General features: G+C 38.5%; 4 protein-coding genes across 10 annotated transcripts in view; 2 read left to right on the forward strand and 2 right to left on the reverse strand.

The window, feature by feature from the left end:
• LOC105453927 (protein roadkill) overlaps nt 1-687 on the reverse strand; it is a 102,774-nt gene extending 102,087 nt beyond the window's left edge. The window contains exon 1 of one of the 2 annotated variants that reach the window (XM_011696208.1): nt 622-687. The gene's annotated coding sequence lies outside the window, so the exon portion shown is untranslated. The other variant, XM_011696207.1, reaches the window with a different exon arrangement.
• Nucleotides 688-2,019: 1,332 nt separating this feature from the next.
• On the reverse strand, nt 2,020-5,647 carry LOC105453929 (origin recognition complex subunit 2). The gene is made up of 9 exons (XM_011696209.1): nt 5,334-5,647; nt 4,933-5,007; nt 4,647-4,856; nt 3,706-3,977; nt 3,388-3,602; nt 3,184-3,313; nt 2,873-3,113; nt 2,558-2,788; nt 2,020-2,481 (listed from the first exon to the last, which is right to left on the reverse strand). The coding sequence occupies exons 1-9, from the start codon at nt 5,425-5,427 to the stop codon at nt 2,282-2,284; spliced, it is 1,668 nt and encodes a 555-aa protein (XP_011694511.1). The 5' UTR covers nt 5,428-5,647; the 3' UTR covers nt 2,020-2,281.
• Nucleotides 5,648-7,568: 1,921 nt separating this feature from the next.
• On the forward strand, nt 7,569-9,856 carry LOC105453930. Of its 2 annotated transcripts, XM_011696212.1 has the most exons (5): nt 7,569-7,650; nt 7,758-8,071; nt 8,242-8,355; nt 9,069-9,225; nt 9,319-9,856. In XM_011696212.1, the coding sequence occupies exons 1-5, from the start codon at nt 7,641-7,643 to the stop codon at nt 9,507-9,509; spliced, it is 786 nt and encodes a 261-aa protein (XP_011694514.1). In that variant the 5' UTR covers nt 7,569-7,640; the 3' UTR covers nt 9,510-9,856. The 2 variants fall into 2 exon arrangements, with proteins under 2 accessions (XP_011694514.1, XP_011694513.1); XM_011696211.1 differs by lacking the exon at nt 7,569-7,650 and having other exon boundaries at nt 7,657-8,071.
• A 1,766-nt stretch (nt 9,857-11,622) lies between these two features.
• On the forward strand, nt 11,623-22,211 carry LOC105453934 (protein kinase 4). Of its 5 annotated transcripts, XM_011696219.1 has the most exons (16): nt 11,623-11,723; nt 13,993-14,073; nt 14,252-14,543; nt 14,786-14,927; nt 15,052-15,171; nt 15,304-15,569; nt 15,652-15,761; nt 15,853-16,506; nt 17,509-17,700; nt 17,963-18,306; nt 18,430-18,720; nt 19,613-19,877; nt 20,120-20,182; nt 20,263-20,531; nt 20,713-20,860; nt 20,971-22,211. In XM_011696219.1, exons 3-16 carry the CDS (start codon nt 14,314-14,316, stop codon nt 20,976-20,978), a joined length of 3,102 nt encoding a protein of 1,033 aa, XP_011694521.1. In that variant the 5' UTR covers nt 11,623-11,723; nt 13,993-14,073; nt 14,252-14,313; the 3' UTR covers nt 20,979-22,211. The 5 variants fall into 5 exon arrangements, with proteins under 5 accessions (XP_011694521.1, XP_011694517.1, XP_011694520.1 ...); XM_011696215.1 differs by having other exon boundaries at nt 20,713-21,381; XM_011696218.1 differs by having other exon boundaries at nt 17,978-18,306; nt 20,713-21,381.
• The last annotated feature ends 122 nt before the right edge of the window (nt 22,212-22,333 follow it).

The following is a 22,333-nucleotide window of genomic DNA, read 5'->3' on the forward strand; positions in this document are numbered from 1 at the left end:
CAACTTACCAGTGTAAGGTCAGAGCGGTCATGCGGGAAAACGCGTTGTTTACGTTCCGTCGATCGACGATGCCGGGCACACGACGTGCGCCGAGACAGTCGTCCCGTGGGATTTTCACGATTCGCGCTCACACGCGTGAATTTTGCGACTCGACCAGTTCTCGCGAGCACGACGACACGACCGCGGGCGAGTCTGGAAATTTTCTTTCCTTTCCGTCCACCGGGAGAGAATCAGATCTTACGCACACGCACGCACGCACGCACGCACGCACACGCACATACAGACAGACCGATCGACCAACCGTTGACGCCGATCGCGACTTTCGAACTGATTGCGATTTTCGAAGTCACAATCAATGATCGAATCTCAGAGTAAACGCAAGCAACTTCGCGGCGCCGGGTTTCCTACGCGGGTAACCTCACATCGCCCCGCGGTCTCAATTTCGCCGCGGCGCGTCTCGAAACCGTCATCCCGGAGTTAACGACGTTCGCCCACGGAAGTGGCGTCCAGTTGCTCATCGCGCGAACACGTTGAATCGCTTCTCTCGCGCGCCGTCCGCATTTACACGCATAAAAAGTGTCCCCTTATCGCGTACACGATTGGCGCCTTCATTTGACTCACACGATTCACATGCTAACTCCGCGATGCTCCGCGATGCTCCGCGAATCGCGTGACGGGTAGAATTCGCAGGACGATCTTGCCAATGCGAGCCGCGCATGCGTGTGTATCGTTTGTCGATCACGTGACTGCGAGATTTTTTTTTACGTTTCAAATGCACGAACCTGCTCTTCCTTGAATTTGTGAATCGTTTTTCTTACGAATTATATATATGTTAATATAGAATGCTGTGTTAAATATGAGTGTTAACCATATTAAAAGTTAATATATAACATTAGAGACATCTATACATGTAAAAATTAATAAACTAATTGTTTTACCCGTTTGTCTTCACTTACCAGTAGTATTATTTATTGTAATAAACAAAAAAGCAACAATTCGTATCAGTTAAGAAACATAAACTATTGCCGAAATAAGATATGCATGTATCTTAATTTTCAAAATAGGGTGTTTTCAAAAAAATTTAAACGTATTAATTTTTTTTGAATATCCTATACTTTGGAAACTAAGTCGCTTAGGACACATATATGTTTAATATGATATATTAACTTTTATTAGTTGAAATAAACCAAAGAATTGCCCTCTTGAGTATGGCAATGTACTTGAAGAACACGCTGTATATTAATTGATAAGATTTTTTTCAACACAATATACCTATTCAACATTTGCTTCAATTATGCCGTGAATAATTACTACGTGAATAATACGTGAATAATTACTAATTATATAATTTACCCTCTTCTAGAAAATCATGATTTCCATTGTTCTATATATTAAAGGTAAATACTTTACGGGACCATCTACATATAATGTCAAATCAAGATTTCCGCTTATATTCGATATCTCCACAGCGTATAGTTTGAAATACGAGAGTCGAGAAGGAGCAAAACATGATAACTCTTATGTGTATGTCTGTGTAAAAACTAAGATCACATCTGATTGCGCAAATTCAATGCATATCTAAATATATATATTTATAGAATGTCTCTGAAAAAGATGATTCTCTTTAATGAAAGTAACAAAGCAAAATGAGTAGAAAATTCGCAATGTAACATTAAAAACGTATATATTATGAAATTTGCATTATTATAAGACCGACTGTCTTTAGTAGCAGGTCTATTTTTTGTTGCTATACTTTTGTGCTTTATATTTTCATTCACTTTCTCTTCAAATTTAAATTTAAGCATATGCCCAAGTGACACATGAAAAATGACGTAATGTAGTAAATAAATAAATCTAGTAAAATTATCAACTGTATGTAAAATATAAAATATTTATATTATACTGAACAAATTAAAATTTTTCTTAAATGTTAACTTTTTTCTGCATATTTGACAAGAACAGAATTGAAGCTTTAGTGATTCATAATTTAATCGTGATTCATAGCAATAAAGGATCATATTTTGTTGCAATATTAAATATATATCGATTATTGCACAATAGTCATAGAATTGTCATTTCACCTCTGGATTTTAATAAATAATATAAAACATATTAATGTGTATGAAATTATCGTATTATATATATAATTTATGATAAATTGTAATGCGATAATCAATCCGTATAATAAAGGAATTAATAGCTCAAGACAGTTGTTAAACTAATATTTCCTTTGTTGTCGACTATTTTACAAAAATATATATACTTTGTTAGGTTCAAACAGTTATGATCCATGCTGCTCCATAAATTGTTTGAGAAGAGTCTTATCAAGGGGTATCATCAGATGTTCAGCACCGTCAACTGTACGTTTAGTCCGTAGTAACTTATGATCGATAAATTCTGTTAATTGTGCCCTTAATGCCAAGTCGGAACTGACTAGAAACTGTTCGCGCGCTGCTCGATATAAATTCTTGAATGGCATCCCTAAAACGACATCATATAATCGTCAAATTAGTTTGTTATTACGAAGTAACGAAAGAACGGTAGAACAGATAATTACCTGCGAAATTACTACTATTGTTGCTCAATTGACACTTGACGAGAATTAGATAAATTGATCGAGCATTTGACGTGAGAGACAGGAAGACATTCTGAAGAGACGACAACACAAGTCCACTGCTTTGTTGAACTAACAAGGAATTCTCATACGAAGTTTCTGCTTGATATGGCAACAATGTTGTCGCGTCCCACCAATAAAAATTGAACTTGGCACGTTTTATATGGTCCCAAACTGAAACAAGAAATTAGCAACATTAACTCCAGTAAATTAGCAAATTAGTCGTAATTTAGCGTGAAGATAAAAGATGTAACTTACGGAGTGGTGCATTTAAGTGATCGACAGACGCTACGACATGAATATTCCGAATGGCTGCTAAACTGGCGAGAATATTTTGAGCTTTATTCGAACGCAGCATTATCCCATCTATATTGTGGATTATTAAATAAAGTCGATCATCCGGATTATCTCTCATAACTTTTTCGATAAGATCTAAACAATCATTAGCGTTTGCTGGACAATTTAAATCCAACAGATCCGTTATTATATTATCAAGTATCTGAAATTTAATACATAACTTTTACAAATACCCTTTTAATTAATAATACTATGTACACATATTCACTTACATCTTTTAGTGTTAAGCTAGGAAAAAATCCATTTACAACCAATGTTGGATGATCTGCTATCTCATTGTGGAAATCGTTTATTAAATTCCTTTTTGAACCTATTCCATGAAGTAGCAGACTGTAGCCTTCTCTGAAATTTTTACACGTTTTAAAATTAAGTATCGTAAAAAAATATTTTCTATAAGCGTATCACTTAATACTTACTCCAATATAAATTGCCACATAGAAAAGAACGATCTACAGTTTTCTGTCAATGCACAAATACGTTGTTTATGTAATGAAGAAATATGATTTTGATTGATTAATAAATCTTCTAGTGTTTCTTCGGTAAGACGAGCGTTCCGAAGTCTTCCTAATGTACGATCAGACGTGACTGTCTTTTCCGATTGAGATTCAAAGTATTCATCTGTTTTTATATGCTTTAAATGTTAAAAAAAATAGATTAATAAAATTTGGATTTAATTAAAATATTTATATATAATTTGCTAAATATCTGAAATAATTTTGTTAATCCTAACTTACGTAATCCTTGTAAGCAACATTCTTACGTCCTCTCCCTGTTTTCTTAAGCGGACTCTGTATCTCGCGTTTTGGCAAAGATTTCAGTACTTTTTGCTTAATTCCCCTTCTATTATCGTTTTCCTTGCTTACAGAATTCTCGCTATCCTCGCTTTTATCAGAAGTTTCGTCAGACTCAGAACTGTCTTCATCATTTGAAGGTACGTATTCGCTGTCTTCCGACACGCTCTCGTCGCCACTTGAATTTACACTGGGCAAATATCGTTTTCTAGACACTAGCAGTTATCAGAAAAAATAAATGTAAAAAATGCAAATAAGTTCTCAAAGTAGCAGTAATAGGGCAAATGAGTCATGTACAGCTTTTGTGCTGATTACATTATATTATATTTAATATAAAATTTTAATAAACCAAAACGTTTCAATTCCACATTAAACCGTCTTCAGTAAGTGAAAATACAATAAAGAACAATATATAATCTGGTTGCAGTAGAATATCAAAAAAAAAAGGTTACTTGTTAAAATTTCATCTGGTTATATTTGATGGGTCATGCATATAAAGTCTAGTTTGTGTGTCCAAAAATAAAAAAAAGTTAGGCGTCAAAGTGGAACAGTTTTTTTAAAAGCAGACTTAAGTCAGTAAGTTGAAAATAATAAGAAAGAAAAGGACTGTTTTATAAAATTCTACTACAACCAGATTATTTGTTATTTATTGAATTTTCGTCTACTGTTTGAATGTGGAACTCAAATGTTTGGATTTGTTTAAAATTTTATATTAAATATAACATAATATAATCATCACTAACACTGTGCATGGCTCATTTGTCCTATTTACTGCTACTTTGTTAAATTTTTCATTCTTCTCTGAGCCTTTGAGACACTTGATATTTTCAAATAAGTTCTTTTATAATTTGTAGCAAAAATCTTTGTGAAACAGAATGTTTTACCTTTGATATTTGCATCCTTGTTGCTCGCTTGATTTTCAGTTTGCGATACAATCTTTTCAAGAACAATTCTTAGAACTGGAAGTGTCTTGAAACTTTTTGGAGTCTCGGGTGTACGGCACTGATTTGCTTTAATCATCATGCTGTTCCTTTTCGTTGGCGTTTGAAACCCATACAGCTTTCTTCCACTTACGTCTTTGTCAGAAAATAGTTCTAAGATACATTAAGATAAAATGTTATAGAATCAATATAATGTAGTGAACAATTTATATAAATCTTTATCAATTACCAAGTGGCTTCTGTATGTCCTCTTCGACATTTTCAAGCTGTTTCTCTATCTCAGCCTTTAATATATTAGCTCGTGCTGCAAAATATTAACAAGTGCTGTAAAAAACACAAGTAACACACAAGTTACACAAGTTTGAAGTGCGATACACCAAATATGAAGAATTTTCCAACAAAAAACACAGCTGACACAATGTAAAACAGAGTGAATTTTACATCCTTGCGTCCTCGTTGTTCGCCAATGTTAAACAACGAAATGATTCACTGTGTTAAACTGTGTGTCTTTTATCGAAAAACGCCCGTAGTTTGAAAATGTGGGTGAAATTTTAAAAGTATTGGACAGATTCTAGAAACGGATCTACATGAAACGTGCGTAAGTAATAACACGTATTAATATAATCTTACGAGTACTGTCGGGTGTTGTCTCATCGCTGTCCTCCACATATTTCACATTAGTTTTCACTCGCGTAGATCTCCTCAGATTTTTAACAGAAGCCATCACACTGACACAAATTTCCGCAATCAAAAATTCTGGACGTCGTGTCTAGTTTAGAGGATCGAATCTCCCGAAATGTCCGAATTTAATGTCCCAAAAGTTTTTTTGCTATGTTGTCTTATACTATTCTCATTCACATGTATGCACTGTATTCTCTATCACTCGGAGCAGTCGGAGCACTCTCCATTGCAAATTATGTTATTGTGGTTTTGGCGCCATTTGCTTATGACTGTTTCGCATAGGGGCGACAAGCCGACAAGAAGCGCCGCGGCGCGGCGCGACAACGAATCATTTTCATGTAATCCATGCGAGCGATTAATTGCCACCAATTACGTATCGACGTGGCAGAAAGCACAGCAATGGCTGCGTTTCGTTTCACACATAATGCGCATGGTGTATCATTTTATTTTTGTTGTTCATTCATTCAAATGTTAGGAAGAATTAGGGCTAATTCATACCTACATGGAAAAGCAGAAAACAGAAAAGCAAAAGCCAATCAGAACTCGCATTGGTTGTCGACAGTTTCTGCTTTCTGTTTTTCTGCTGTTCTGTTGATTCACACGTATAATCTTTAGTCCCGAAACACAATAGATGTAATAAGCCTTAAGCCGTAAGAAATGGACCAATCGCAGTCGAATGTGAAGAAAATAATCGATTACGATTGGTCAATTTCTTACGGCTTAAGCTTACTACATCTATTGTGTTTCGGGACTTAAAATTTTTCCGTAAAGACGGGAGCACAGACTTTTGCATAATGCTGCATAACGCATAAGACATAATGCATAAGAAAATCAACCAATCAGAGTTCTTCATTTCATACTCTGATTGGTTGATTTTCTTATGCCTTATGTCTTATGCAGTGTTATGCAAAAGTCTGTGCTCTTGCCTTAAGGGCGAATTCACACCTTGACAGAAAAGCGGAAAACAGAAAAGCAGAAACCAATCAGAATTCGCGCTGGTAGCAAACAGTTTCTGCTTTCTGCTTTTTTTGCTACCAGCGTAAATTCTGATTGGCTTCTGCTTTTCTGTTTTCCGCTTTTCTGTCAAGGTGTGAATTCGCCCTAACACTGCATAAGGGCGAATTCACATCTTGACAGAAAAGCGGAAAATAGAAAAGCAGAAGCCAATCAGAACTCACGCTGATAGCAAGAAAAGCAGAAAGCAAAAACTATTAACTACCAACGCGAGTTCTGATTGGCTTCTGCTTTTCTGTTTTCCGCTTTTCTGTCAAGATGTGAATTCGCCCTTACACCTTTTCTTACACCATGGTTGTGAGATTCTTCAACACGATTGATTCTTGCCGTTAGTTCTTTGGTGATCTAAATGTATAAACCAATCATATTAAAGAATTTTACTACAGTTGTTTAGGACAAATTCACACCTCGACAGAAAAGCGGAAAACAGAAAAGCAGAAGCCAATCAGAACTCGCGTTGGTAGGCAATAATTTTTTCTTTCTGCTTTTCTTGCTACCAGTGCGAGTTCTGATTGGCTTCTGCTTTTCTGTTTTCCGCTTTTCTGTCAAGGTGTGAACACAGTATAACCAGTAGGTCCACTCAGCGAAAAACTGAGTCTTCGCGCAGGTATCGCCGCGCAACTTTTGTTTTGGGTTGGATCCAATGAAATGCAAGACGATAGGAACGTACATACATATGTGCAGACAATTTATAAGCAATTACATCAGAAATTTTCTTTAGTGATCACTCCTACGAATAATTGTTACTAATAATACGTTTTATTCGATTGAATTTATTGATTATTACACATTGAATTTATTGATTTACTGTATCGAATCCATATTACTTATCTGTTTTATTACTTGTGAGGCACTTTTCTCAATTCGGTCCTGGATTTAACATGATGGATGCTCACGTGATCCGGAAAAGGAGATCAAAGGTGCCGACGGGTGATACCCGATTGACCACGTCCCGATTGACCACCAGCCACTCACAGCGCTTGAACAGTGGAAAATCTCTAGGCACCGGCCGCTGTGAGTGGCTGTGGTCAATCGGGACGTGGTCAAACGGGACGCTCCCGGTGCGCTGCCGACACGAAGTGGACCTACTGGTTATACTGTGGTGTGAATTCGTCCTAAAGCCACTTTTTCTGCTGAACGCAGCAATGTGAATCCTCCTTCAAGCGTCACCCGAGAGCTCCGCCATGAGAACCGTCGTAACGAACCATAACCTATAGCAGCTACTGAGTATTCGTGTGCATCATGCTCGTTGGTGAGATCGCTTTCGCTTTGTCTGGCTTTGTCGCAAGCGCAGTTTACACACTATAATTTAAGATTTAGAATAATTTAGACTAAAGAAAAAAATGATGGACTCCGCAGACGAAGACTCGGTGACAAAACTGAACACGCAGTTGAACAAATCGATGATATTAATGGAGGACGTCGTGGATACTCCGTCTTCGAATCACAAGCGCAAATCTATCACGATAAACACAGAGGCCAAGTCACCTAAAACGACCGGGAGCCCCGTTAAATCGCGCAAAAGCATTTTGAAAAAGTCCAACAAATCGTTGGGCGAAAGTGTAACGGATGACGAGATCGCACAGACCTCGGACGGCGGCACCGATAAATCGAACGATCTAGTGGTCAACGGATTGTCATTGCCCACTTCAATTTTGACCAGACCGCGCAATGTAAGTGACACCATTTATTTCATTTTAATTTTAAATTTTTATTGCGGTTTCGTTGTTTTTATTAATTATAATTTTAATTTATATAATTTACGTAGTTAAATTTTATTTTGTTACAATAATTATTAAGGAATAATATTGAGTAAAAGTTCTAATCTCCTATTCATCTTTAGCTTCAAGAAATAGTTGAAAAGGAGTCGCTAAATGAGGAAAATGTATCCTCTACATTTAACTTGGAGGATGTATCGGATAGTGAAGAGATTTGGATAATGGACATTCCTAGATTAGTAAGTCTTAAGAATGAAAGATTATTGGGTGGTATTCACACACAGTTCAATTTTATATTCAAAGGTTTTTTTTATTGCTGCACTAGACTGCACAAGATTTTGACTTTTTACTTTTGCGAAATATCAAATATATTTACCTACTTGATTTTAATTATAAAGAGTGTACATTTGATTATAAAAATATTTCAAGATTGTCTTAAGTCTATAACCAATTTTTTTAAAAGTTCACTCAACCATATTTTAAGTCCATATCAGAATATGCATTGGAGATTAGGATAAATTAAAGATTAGAATTTGACCAATTTAATCCATTTCTAATTGATTGAATTCTAATTTCTAATTTGCAATTCTCAATCTCTAATGTATAATTTGATACAGATTTAAAACAATATGACTATACAATGACAGATTTACATGTCACTATTAATTGAATTTATCTTCAATTCTTATTGATGTAAAATGTATAAATGTATAATTGCTAGTTAAATCCAGTTTTATAACAATTATGTTATAAGTAACTAGTTGTAAGTAGTTGATAACTACAAATGTTACTAAACTTAATTAATGACAAATGGTAATGTATAAATGTAATCAGTGTCTCAAGATTATATTTAAGACAACCTCAAATATTAAATCAAACTGGCGATATGAATATCAGCCTACGGTTGTTTTTAGTGCCTCAAAACTGGTATAATCTTGTGTGTTGCATGTAGATAGACCCGCAAGAGCTTCATGGTCAGACTATAGTCTTTGAGGATAAGTCAAAGTTTAGAATTAAAGATGAACGATATTGCATCGTCGCTCACAACACGAGCCATAATGTCACATGTGTTTTTAATTCCAAAAAGGACACTCCACAGTATAAGACTGGTAAGAAGCTTTTTAGGAATGAAAAAGAAATTGTTTCTTTGTCACATTATCTCCTCTTTATTATGTGTATTAATGCTGATATTTCCTGTACAGTAAATATCAAGCCAGCTGGCTTTTTAACAGTAAGGAGAAAACTGTCTGGTGCGCCAGAACTAAAACCGGTATCTACAGAGAGCTCTGTCGTGCAGTTTCCTGACAATTTAAAAACAAGGCATCCACTGCTTGGCGTTATTCGTGAACGTAAGAAGAGGTCGAAGAAACGTAGCTCGATTAAAGAAAACTAGAAATTAGAATTTGAATATAACTTGAATTTGCTTTAAGGCTTTTCTGTTTAATCGTCACTGCTATCTCAGATTGTGACGTCAGAAGCGAGGAAATATATACACACAAATTCTTGCAATATATATTAAAATGTGGAAATATTTCAAAAACAGCACTTGCAATCGATAGAACTGACTTGTAAAATATACTGAAAATCCTTTTGTCTCGTTAATTAATAAATACATCTAGGAATGAATTATGCACAAAATTGTTCCCAACTATGACAACTGTCTCTCAAATTAATAATATATAGAAATAATTCTTCCCCCGAAATAAAAATAGATAATTCTCGTTATATTTTATAAGTCTATTTCGATTGCAAATGTTTTATTGAAACATTTCTATTTGAATATATTTTGCAAGAATTTTTATTATTTTTTCGCTTCTTACATTACGAGTGAAGTAGTGGTGAATGAACAAAAGTCTTAATTCAAATGATTTGTAAAAGAAAAAATAAGAAAAAGTTTGGTACAAAAAAATTTATTACAGAATCTGCCAAAATTTTTACCTTGTTACGCACTAAACAACTATAAATTTATATTTATGTAAGTATAGGTATTTACATTTTTTAAAAAGACATGTTTGCAATGTTAATACCGTATGATAAGAATAATACTCTGTATATTGTAATTGTCATAAATATACAATATTTAATTTGTAATATAATATATTATAATCTTTCGTATACTGTTAAAATCACTATTAAGGATCGCGATGTATCATCGCCTGCATGATAGTCCCTAAAAAAGTTTGAAACTGAAAATATTTATACTTTTTATATTTCTAAAAACGAATATTAAAAGTATACCTATACATAATTAACGATTACGTAAGCATCATCTTTTTATGTAATAATATATTTTTATAATTTATTATGTTTGCTATTATTTTTTATTGCTATATTTTAACTGAAAAATTAATAGTAAATATAATGAATAAACTATAAAAATGTATGGTTAAATAAAGGTATGATATTCGAACAATTTTTTCATATGTATATATAATTTTAATATTTATATTTACTATACGCCACAGATGCACCCTGTGTACTTGGCTTATTATTTTTTACCTTTTAGCTTTGTAATAATTTTACAATTATTAAACTATATAATCTGATGTTTGACAAGCTGTTAAAATCGAGCGGAAATCGTGTAAGATACACGATTTCCGCTCTGACAGCTATTCTCGCAGCACGAATGAATCGGAGCACCAATCAGCATTACGAATTGAAAATTCCGACTAATCAAATCATTTAAATTTTCATCCAGCTGTTTTGTTCGGTCGAATTCTAATCTCTAATTCACAATCCTCGCGTCTCCAATGTGACACAGATTTTACCGCCGACTATAAATTACAAATTGGAGATCGAGTAATAAGCAGTAAGCGAATCGACCAATTACAATTGAGAATGTTTTTTTGTGCTCTTAGGATTTTTTAGCTTCGGATATAAATTATGTGTAGTAATAACTTATCCATTAGGTAGATTAACACACAATTGACACAACTTATCCGAAGGTTGAACCGCGCCACCCTTACAATTTTTATACATACATATAAAATTTATATCGTTTTCACATCATATATATAGTTGAAATATTTATTTTTACATTACAACTTACGACTGTAGATCGTGAATTATTTGTGACAATACTAAAACCATCAATTTCAGGCTGAAACCGTTTCGAACGGCGGAAGTCGCCTAGAGGAATTGGCGCGCATTCATTGGCTGCATCGATCTGGCGTTACGTACTTCCGTTTAACCGCGCGCGAGATGCAAACGCCAGTCGTGCGGAATCCAGGAAACGGCGATAAATAAAAGCAAAAGCACGTCCCCGCGGGGACGATGATAAACGGCTGCACTTGTACCGCAAAGTCAGAGCGGCGAATCACACACAAGTATCGATTCCTCCCCTCATCTCGCGAGTCCTCGCGACAGCGCCGACTGAACGCCGACAGGCCGACAGCGGCGACAGCTAGTGACATCGCGCGCGACGCCTAGGGGAGAAGCCGCGGCGGCGCGTGCGACATCCGGGCTCGCGCGCAGCCGCGGACGCGCACCACCACCACCACCACCAGCAGCAGCAACCAACCACGGGTCCCGGCCGCCGGAGACAGTGCTATAGGAAAAATTTCCCAGTAGAGAGAGAGATTTGTTAGCGGAAAAGTCGTGAGTCGATGTAAGTAAATAAAGGGACCGTGTGCGGGATACTCGGCTCGCGTGTGGAAGCGACGCGCGCGTTGCGGGCAGGACGTGTTTGACGGTTGCGGAGACTTTAAGCGTGCGCGAGAGAAAAGAGAGAAGGAGAGTTTCGACCCGGGGGGAGGGCGCGCGCGAACACCCGGAGGGAACACCCGCGCTCAGGGCGATCGACGTTCGTCCGTCTCTCGCTCGGCCCCCAAGGATCTCGCTGGCCTCGGCGGTTTATTAAGGTTAAAGTGAATCGCGCGGAGGGAGGTAGATACGTGCGCCCGTGGCCTCTCGGGCAGCAACCCCTCTGGCGGATGGATCGCGGAATCTCGCGTGACGTTCGCGATGCTGCGACGATCGCCATCCTCGTCATCGGCCGTCCGCCGTCGCCGTCGTTGGTGCGCCTCGACTGGCGCGCGATCGCCTCTGCTCGCGTTTACATAAATAAATGGAGAAACCCGGATCAGGTCGGGGCCGTCGTCGGGGCGCGTCGTCGCGGGGGGCAGGGCAGGTCGCGCGAGGCCTAGTCTCCCGCGGGATCGTCTCGTGCCCTAGTCTGGAGAGGGAGAAAAATGTGTCGAGAGAAAGAGAGAGAGAGGGAAAGAGAAAAACACGCAGGTAGATGTACGCGAGCGAGAGAGGCGAAAAGATCAAGATTGAGATTGACGAAGAAATAAGATTGGGATCAACCAAAGTAGAAAAGCTCGCTTCCCTCCTCGACGATGTGACTCGATAGAATGGCAGTTCATCTCTTTCGCTCGTCCGCCTCGTCGACGACACCGTTCTTCCTCCTCCCTACCATCCATCCCTCCCTGTGACCCTTCTTTCGTTCCTCCCGACCGCCCCCTCTCTGTCCCGCGCTTCAAAATGTTTCTCTCTCTCTCTCTCTCTCTCTCGCCCACTCGAATCGCGACGAGGTTTCCTCCCTCACGGACTTTCTCTCTCTCTCGTCTCCCGCGAAACGTAGATCGTCATCGTCGTCCTTGCGTACTCGTGGCCTCTACGAGGCGAACGAGAAGCGGAATTTACGTGTCATGCCCCACCACGGCCACGCCGGGGCCTCTACACCACTCTACACCCGCGCGCGGTAGAGAGGATTTTCACGTAGGTTTCTGTTATGGCGTAGCCAGGCCGCGGGAGTACCTCTCTCACTCGCACACACACCCGCCTGAGTGTGTTTCTCCTCGCGCCCGCTTGGCCCTCCGCGCCGAGCCTCTCGCGCTCGCGGACGCCACCAACAGCTGTTTCGCCCGATCGTCGCCCTCTCATTATGTACACACGGTCTCTCGTGTTTTCGCATTCGCGCGAAAGACGGCGAAAGGCACGGAGAGGGACGTTGAGGAACGCGTGAGAAACTTGTGGAAAGCGCGAAGGAAAGACAAGAGAAAAGAGAGGAGACTCTCCCGTGCACAGGATTTTTTTTCTCTCTCGACTTCCTCCCCCTTCCGCCAGTCGGTCGTCGACAGTCGTCGACGACCTCGATGTCCGTACGGACGGTGAGAACCAACTCCCGTCTCACTTCGGGATGCTCGGCAAGAGAGAGAAAGAGGAATTGAAAGAATGACGTCGTCGACCCTCCGTCTCTCTCTCTGTGCGTAGGGCGTCGCGCGCGCGCGAGCGAGCGAGCGAGCGGCCTCGTGCGTAATCGCGCGAGAATTCCGGTGTGCACGTCTCCTTTGTTCACTGCACCTCTCTCGCCATTCGTTCTCTTTCTCCCTTCCCCCGCCCGCCCCCTCCGTCCCCTCCCACTCTCCCCTCCGTTTTCTTTCTCTCTCGCGCGGATCTGACAGCTCCTGTCAAAACGGAACTCGCGCGGTTCGTGACCTGTCGTCGCCCTTTCGCCTCCGCTCCGCCGCGGCTCTCGCTCTTGTTCTCTCCTCTCCTCCTCCTCTTCCACCCTCTTTCGCTTCCACCCGCTCGCACCTGTTTCGATCTGATAAGCGGGGAGAAGCGCGTGGGAGTGCGGCTGAGGACAGACGAGAACGCGTTTCCTTCGCGACGACACTGACTCGCCTCTGACGTCTGCTGGCCTCTCTTCTGCGTCGCGCAAAAGTTGCGCTCGCGCGCGTGTCCACGTTTACGTTTGTACTGTCGTCGAGCGAGCGGCGGGGAGAATGCTCGGATCGAGCGACGACGGAACGGAACAGAAACGCGTCGATCGCGAGTGCGAGACGTAAAATCCGGCGACACACGTTCGACAAGCGAGAGAGAGAGAGAGAACGCGGATGGTGTTAACGGTTCGCGTCCATCTGTTTCAGATCAGGAAAAAGGTAGCAGCGTGTGTGAAGGTCCGTGAGCACTGTCAATTATTCACCACCAGCGGGGTGACGACTTTGCATGTAAGTTCCAAGTGGCATTTACGGACGGCTGCGACGCGAAATTCGAAGGCTGTACGACACACCGCGGTGTAGTCGCGCGGATAAACAAAGCAAATAATCAAGAGACGTGATCATCAGGCGTTAATTGTGCATACGGCGCACGTACATCTCTTGTGACTCGTGTGTGTTTTATTTGCAGACTTTGGCACTCAAATATTCGTAATTTGCTGTCTTGTGATATTCACGGGATCGGCGACGAGGATGTCAGTATTGAATCAAAGCGGCGAGGATGCGGTGGAATGCCCTCTGTGTATGGAGCCGTTGGAGGTGGACGATCTAAATTTCTTCCCGTGCACCTGCGGATACCAGATATGCCGGTTCTGTTGGCACAGAATCCGTACCGACGAGAACGGCCTGTGTCCCGCGTGTCGAAAGGCCTATTCTGAAAATCCGGCTGACTTTAAACCCCTTACCAAGGAAGAAATAGCAAGGTAATTCGCACGGGAGTCTGTTACTGCCAGCATATGAAGCAATTTTCCAACTGTCGTCCAAGCTTCTTTAACAAGTATTGATTTTTGTCCCTGATGATTTCTCATCTGGATCTAAATGTGTATAAAACTGTCGTGTTAAACTGTCATCTTACAACAGTTGCAAAGCTTGCCTCATTACGATACGTGATTCGGCCATGAATACATATTATTGGAATAAATGTACCCTCTCTGCTGCCTTTTAGATTGAAAGCCGAGAAGAGGTTAAAAGATCAACAACGGAAGCAGAGAGTTACAGAAAATCGGAAACATCTAGCAAATGTGAGAGTAGTACAAAAAAATTTAGTGTTTGTAGTAGGATTACCAATGCGGCTGGCAGATGCTGATGTGAGTATGGCGCGATAATACAAGTGTTCTATAAGTGTATCGATAAAACACGATGAGCTCTGCAAATACCATATCTTTAAGAGAAATAAAAAGTTTATGAGATTCAACAATTCGCATGCTCTAGGTTTTAAAGAAACACGAATATTTTGGGAAATTTGGGAAGATACACAAAGTCGTAATTAACCAGAGTACTTCCTATGCAGGGTCTCAAGGCCCCAGTGCTTCGGCTTATGTTACTTATCAAGTAAGTTACTTTTTTTTCCTTTGTAAAAAATGTAAAAACGACGATTTCTTGTCACGGATTCCCGCGAGTGGGACAAAAAAACTTGTGTAATAAATATCCGCGTAAGCGATAACATTCTTCACGTTGTAACAGCGTCAAGAGGATGCGCTACGTGCTATAGAGGCTGTGAATAACATTGTTGTGGACGGACGGACAATAAAAACATCTTTAGGAACGACGAAATATTGTTCGCACTTTATGCGTAACCAAGCCTGTCCAAAGCCAGATTGCATGTACCTGCACGATCTTGGGGACCAGGAGGCATCGTTTACCAAGGAGGAGATGCATCAGGGTAAACATCAGGAGTACGAGCGCAAGCTCGTGCAGTCGTTACATGCACACGCGTCTTCAGTTCAACGGTATAAAAATCAGTTTCGTAAAAATAATTCCTCCGAGTCCAGTTATGAGACGTAAAGCGAATTTTAATTTTCGTTTGCGTAGAAAACCGACGCCATCGCCACCTGTTACGGGCAGTATTGTTAGGGAAAGTGGGACCGTAAATTCGCAGACTAAAGAAGCATGGCCGTCGTTGCAACCTGGACAGACAAATAGTGAGTAAATCTGTCTGTCCACGGAATACACATTGTTGAAAATTTTGAAATTTTTGATGCTAATAACGTATTTAACGTACTTTGTTTTTAGGTACACAAGGTAAAGAAATATTGCCACCTGCGCAAACAACTTCACAACACAGCAATGTAACGAGCGGAAACGGCACGGTAGCTCAACAAAGTCACATTTCCTCCGGGATGTCTACGCATCAACAAAACAACAATAACAAGGGTGAAAGTGGTGTGGGTGTAAGGCGGGGTAAAAGTAATAGCGAAAGTAAAGCGCAGGCAGCTCGGAATAAACATAAAAATAGTCAAAATAAAGAGAAGCACGGTACTCGTACGACGTCGCGATCTGAATCAAGCTCAATCAACAACACGCAAAATAGTTCACAGACGCAAATTACTGGACAAAAGGACGTTAGAAACTTTTCCGCTGATACGAACAGTGAAATGTTGCAAAAATTGGGTAACAAGTGTAAAATGGAACAACAGCAGCTTCAGCCACAGCCACAACAAATTAGCAACAAAACATCAAAATTAGTTCAATTACAGTCTCACGAAGTTAATGTAAATGGTGCATTTCAAAATGGGGAACGTCGGCACTCGGACAGTGAAACGGATCAACAGCGCGAAGGTAGCACGCCAGCGAGTACGATCTCGAGCACAGAAGACTCGAATGTAAATCACCAAGCCGAGCACTTGGCTGAATCAAGCGAGGAAAACAGTGGTGCTGTTCTTTTGGGTGAGTTCTTTAGCCTGATCCTTTTCGCTGCTACACACATCTCCTTTTTCTTTTTCCTTTTCATTATATTTATCTCTCTACATTTCCTGGTAAACAAATTCTACGTGTGAACGTTTTTTAACAGATTAGGAAGAAAGCGTTACAAAACTATTTTTGGTTCATTTAATTTGTAATCAATTTCTACTTTTATTTGATGATACGATTATTTTTGAGTTGTGATTTGCCATTAATACTGTTGGCAGGGCTATCTTTTATTGATTATTTTATGTGTTTGCATAAATAAAGTAGTTTCAAATGAAGTATTTGAATAAATTGTCATTGTAACATATTCATATATGTGTGTATATATATTATATATACAATATATAATACATATGTTTATAGCATTAATATAAATTTGTTATTGGAAATCAGGAAAAGCTTGTGTTCACCACAATGGAAATAATAAAGCTATAACATGGCATAATGTTAATCATAATATTTGTAATGAATTCAGAAAATTTGCTCTTGTCCTTCGTGTTGAATATATAATCTAAAATTTGAGCGCACAACAAATAATATATTTTGACTATATTACTTCTGTAAAATAACAACGTACGCATTGAATAATCTATTGATATATGCCAAAATAAAGAGAATTCTTGGAAAAAGATCAGTAATAGCCGTTTTTTTTTTGTGTTTTGTGTACACTTAAATGTTATATATATTCCTTATAGATTTCCGATGAAAAATGCTGGCGTTGGGCCAGCTTGCCTGACAAAATTCACTAATTGAAACTGATCGAAAGTGATTGTATTTTTCAAAATTATACGAGTGTTGTATCCAAAGAAATACTCTTGTTACTGTGGAATGCACAACCTATGTAATTTTACGTGACGTGCGTGTAAATATTTCTCGAGCAAAGAAATAGATTGAACAGCTGTTTATTCTGGCATTATAAGAGTATAGAAACAATTCTGACCGCGCCGTGTAGTATAGAGATTTTTGCGCATCATCTCGTAGGTTCGTCTCCAGCTAGCACAAATTCATCACAAGGTGCCAATCAACCACCGCCACCGGGGCTACACAATGGATCTCAAATGCAACTCAATCATCGGTCGATCTTTCAAGCGGACAATAATAGTTTCTTCAGTTCGAATACCTTCCAAAAAATACCAACTACCAACACCTCAATGCCACCAAATTCCCTCGCAGGTGTGTATAATAAGCTCAATATATTTGTGTTACGCAATTTGCGTTAGTTTTCTTTACAATGAAAATTCTAAACAAGATCATATTTTGCTTGCTAAAAAAAAAGGCGTTATAAAGAACTATTATTAAAGTTTTAAAATTTAAGATCTAAACACTTTATACAAATTTTGTTTTTATTATACATTTCACACATTTTCCATTTTTCTACGTTATCGTAATCAAGTTTTTTTTTTGTAATTATTGGTATGTTATTATTGATACATAGCAAACGCAAATCTAGATTGGACAAGCACAGGAGTGGCTACAATACCCGATTCCTTGCCGACGGTTCATTCTAGTGAAGATTGGCAGGCTGCTTTCGGCTTTCAACCCGAATCATCTCGAACGAACCACATTATATCAAAATCCAGTCCGTCTGATTCACCGAGAGTAACATTCAATTCCGAGGGCTTTGTAGACGAAGAGGTTTATATAAATGCACCTTACACCGCTACACTCGCAGAACCATCATCTGGTACCTTTACATCTAACTTACTTGTAAATTCACCCGCATCTAAGTTTATGGCAGATTATCAACAAAATTCATTACAACAAAGGCTTAATATACAGGTGAGCGAAAGAAAAGTTTTCGAATTGTGTGTATAAATAAAAACTAAATAACAATGCGTTGTTGGTACAAAAAAATTTTTACTGAGGAAAAATATGTTACTAATGTTACAAAAAATTTCTAAGGCACAACAAAATCAAGAGAATTGTGAGTACATAAAACAGAACGGCCACGCTACAATCGAGGAAGTTCGGAATCACTGTGACGCAGGCTCAGACGTTAAAGCGGACGACGATTTAGGTTTCGATCCTTTTCACGAAACGCAGAAAGCATTAGCGGAACTTTTAGAAGACGAGATGCAGGTGCAACAGCAGAAGATATTTCAGCAACAACAGCAACAGAGAGAAAGGGAGGAGCACACTAGGGTGCAGCATCAACAAACTCTTGCGAGCCTTAATCAGCAACACTTTCCGCAAGTAAATATCCGTATTGAAAAGTTTTCTTTCATTTCTTGTTAATTCGATAATTGCACATAACAAGATTATTTCACTTTTGGTATTAATAATTAATACGGTTAGCAAGATTACATTTAACCTTCGATAATACTTTCTGTTATTTTTTTTTGTAATACATGTATTTTTTTCCAAATTTTTAACAAATTTTTTATTAATCTTTTTATTGTATTTTAATTATATTTTGAAATGGACTGATAAAACTGCGTCAAGGAGTCATGTCAGAGCATAGAGAGAGTCATGCAAAACGTATGTAGTTGTTGATAAAAAAAATTGTTTATTCTTTTACAATGGTGCGTCATAAAAGTTAGATTTCTACATTTTTTTTTGGGAGGTTCTGTATAATTGAGTACTTTACATAAAATTTATTTAAAATGAACTTGAAGAGGTCTTATCGAATGGCACAATAAAAAGTTTTTTTTTTTTAAGAATTTAAAACTTTTTAAAAATAGGACAGAATGCACATAAAGGATTGAAGTTTAAATGTAGTGCCAATAATTTTAAAATAAATTTAAAAGGAAAATTTGGAGAAAAATATCTACATGTATGTATTTGTGCGTGTTACTAAATACAATTTACAACTTTAAACTTTAGATTTCTCTATGGCAGTCTGTCCTACTTAAAAAGAAATTGTAAAAGCTGTTTCTACATATATTGTGCTAATTGATGAGAAGATTCCCTTAAATGTATTTTCACCAATGTAGATTAATTTTAATCCTCAGTTTAACTCACTTTTTATCTTTTTCTAATCCTCAGATCTAGAGAAGGATAAAAAGTAAGTTAAATCAAGATTAAAGTTAATCTGCTTCCAACTGATAGAAATTGGTGGACATTAAGGAAACAAATGTTTTTCTAGGTTGCGCACATAGCGCACTTGCAGCAACAAGCCCAGCACTTGCAAAATCTACAGGTGCTTCAGTCGCATTCCCTCTTGTCCCGTCTTCCGCAAAATCTGTTACCAAGCGGTGCGCAGAGCCCTGCACAAGGCACTGTGACGGCTACCAGTTTAGGACAGCGCAGTCGACTCCCGCCACCGGGCTTTCCTGGTTCCACGCCAAATCACATGAACTCATTCGGTCTCGGTATACCACGACCAGCACCAACGAATAGTGCCCTCTCTGGTTAGTGTTCCACCAATATTTCCAGGCATCGGGAATCATAGTGCACAGTGCGTGAAGTTTACATACGTATACGATAATCTATCGTAGCCGTAGACACGAAATTATATTAATTCGCGGATTTCTATACGAAAAGTGCAAAAGCTCTGTGTAAAGGTCTGTCGGATCTATAAGCAAAAAGAGATGTAGATCAATGGAACGTTGCTATTTATTAACGTCTGTCTCCAACCATGTTATCTTTGCAGGAGCGCAACCACCTCAGCAGAGTGCGTACCTTCCAAACGGAAGTCCGCTTCTCAGCACGCAAAGTAATAATTTTAACCTTCGATATGATTGGATATTTTTAATATATTTGTAAATTTATATCCGGATAAATTTTCCGTTGCAGACATAGGCAAGTGCACGGGTGACGCGGTTTATACCCTGAAAGATTGGTGCGAAATTAACAATCAACAACAGCAGCAGCAGCAGCAACAACAGTTTCACCATCAAGCGTTGCATCAAAAAGGATGGAACAATTTCGGACCTATCGCAGATTGGACTTCGATTGATCCGGCTATAGTTACTTCGTCTAGACCACTTCCATTCCAAACTACCAACGCTTGGCAATTTCCCCATATTCATCCTTCTCATGTTGTAGCCCACAACGCGCAACAGGTACCAAATATTTTGTGTGTATGTATTTTTGACAATTTGAACTTTGTTATTCATCGTAGAGTAAAAACGTCTGAATTTTATTTGATTTATTCTATACAAAATACATTTTATATAATACAAATATATTTTATACATCGACGGTACATGCAGACGTAACACAATTCACATCTCCCATGCGTAGGAACAGAACGCACCTGCTCAACATTGGGCGATGCAACCACCACCCGGCTTTGCGGCACCCACGACCACAGGACAGTTGAATAATCCGCAGCCGAGCACGACCGCACAACCGCACACCAAGCTCATCTCTGCAGGATCAGAAATCGAAAGTAAGTTGATCGCGATCAAGCTCCGTGCAAACTAAAATACAAAGAAAAAAGAAAAAAAGATACCTTATACAATGCGCGGTTTCGAGATATATAGGCTGTCTATATTGCAGACCTATAAGTCTAATGCGTGAGGCGAACGAGTCGAGGCGTCATAATGTGTATCCGGATGTGGCAAGATCAAATCCAGCAAATGAAAGAAACAAAAAAAAAAAGAATACGACAGTCGATAATGTACGTTTTCCTAACGCTTCTATTAATCTCAAAGTTTTATTTCAAATCTCCATTTATTTGTGCGAGTTTATTTACTCGAGTGAAAAACAAATATCGGAATAAAGTATGTGAGTTAAATGCGTACTCCTCGATGTAAGCGAAGATTATACGTCAATATATCTTCCTCATGATATTATCATTTCTGAATTATAGCAAAATTTATCATATTTAAGTCTGACTATCGTTATAAGCGAAGTTTATGTAGGATATGAAAAATATTAAAAGGATAAATGAATTAAGATATCAAGAAATGATTGCGAATATTTGAAAGTGCATTTCCTTTCTGAATTCTTATTAAAGGAACATTATTTTTTTTTCCATAATTAAAATTGAACATTGAACATCCTGTGTTTATAAGCTTTGTGAGATTAAAAAGACACACACACACGCACACACACACACACACAGCTGAAAACTATTAGAATGCAAATGTAATGAAACTTCTTGAAATATTATTTACTTTTATATCTGTCATAGTTAAAAATGTGTTTTAAATTAAAAGCTTTGTTATCATATATCCAGAAATTCTATTGTTAAATCGAAATGAATTGTTATACATGTATGTATATGTGTACCTAATGGTACGGTACTATTGAGATCGCCTTATATATACATATTTTGCTATTTTATAATATTGCTTTTATCACGTTGAAATGTAATTAGTGCGTTTTATCCAGTCGTTTTAAAAGAAAAGAATTTCTTATCATTGAGCAGGATGTAATATGACATGATTTTACTGTTGCTGCAGTAAAATAATAAGTAGAATTTTATTATCTTTGCATACACGTAAATTTTCTTCGGATGCGTCAACACACATTTGTGATATTATGGGGCACGAACTCGTTATTTAGAAAAATGAAAAGACTAAGAATTAGGATTTCCTAACTTAGCTTTGATAATCATTTTAACGAATATCTTGAGTTGTGAATCAAATTGATTGAATACACAGGTCATATACAGGATTATCTGTATTAATCGAGAGAGAGACTAGCGATATTTCCAATCTCGCGACAAGATCGACGTTAATGTATCAATATCGATTATAAGGAAAACTACAGGTGACTGTTCGACAAAAAAAAAATTAACAACGCGACGATGTATTTTATTTACGAGTGCGAGACGCGAGAGAAAGGAAAGAAAAAAAACAAGGGTGGGTGGGGGAGAGAGACTATTAACACACACGATATGTATGATAAACGATGA

The sequence above is a fragment of the Wasmannia auropunctata genome, unplaced genomic scaffold (genome assembly GCF_000956235.1).
Source record: "Wasmannia auropunctata unplaced genomic scaffold, wasmannia.A_1.0 LD335992.1, whole genome shotgun sequence".
In the NCBI taxonomy this organism is placed as follows: Eukaryota; Metazoa; Arthropoda; class Insecta; order Hymenoptera; family Formicidae; genus Wasmannia; species Wasmannia auropunctata.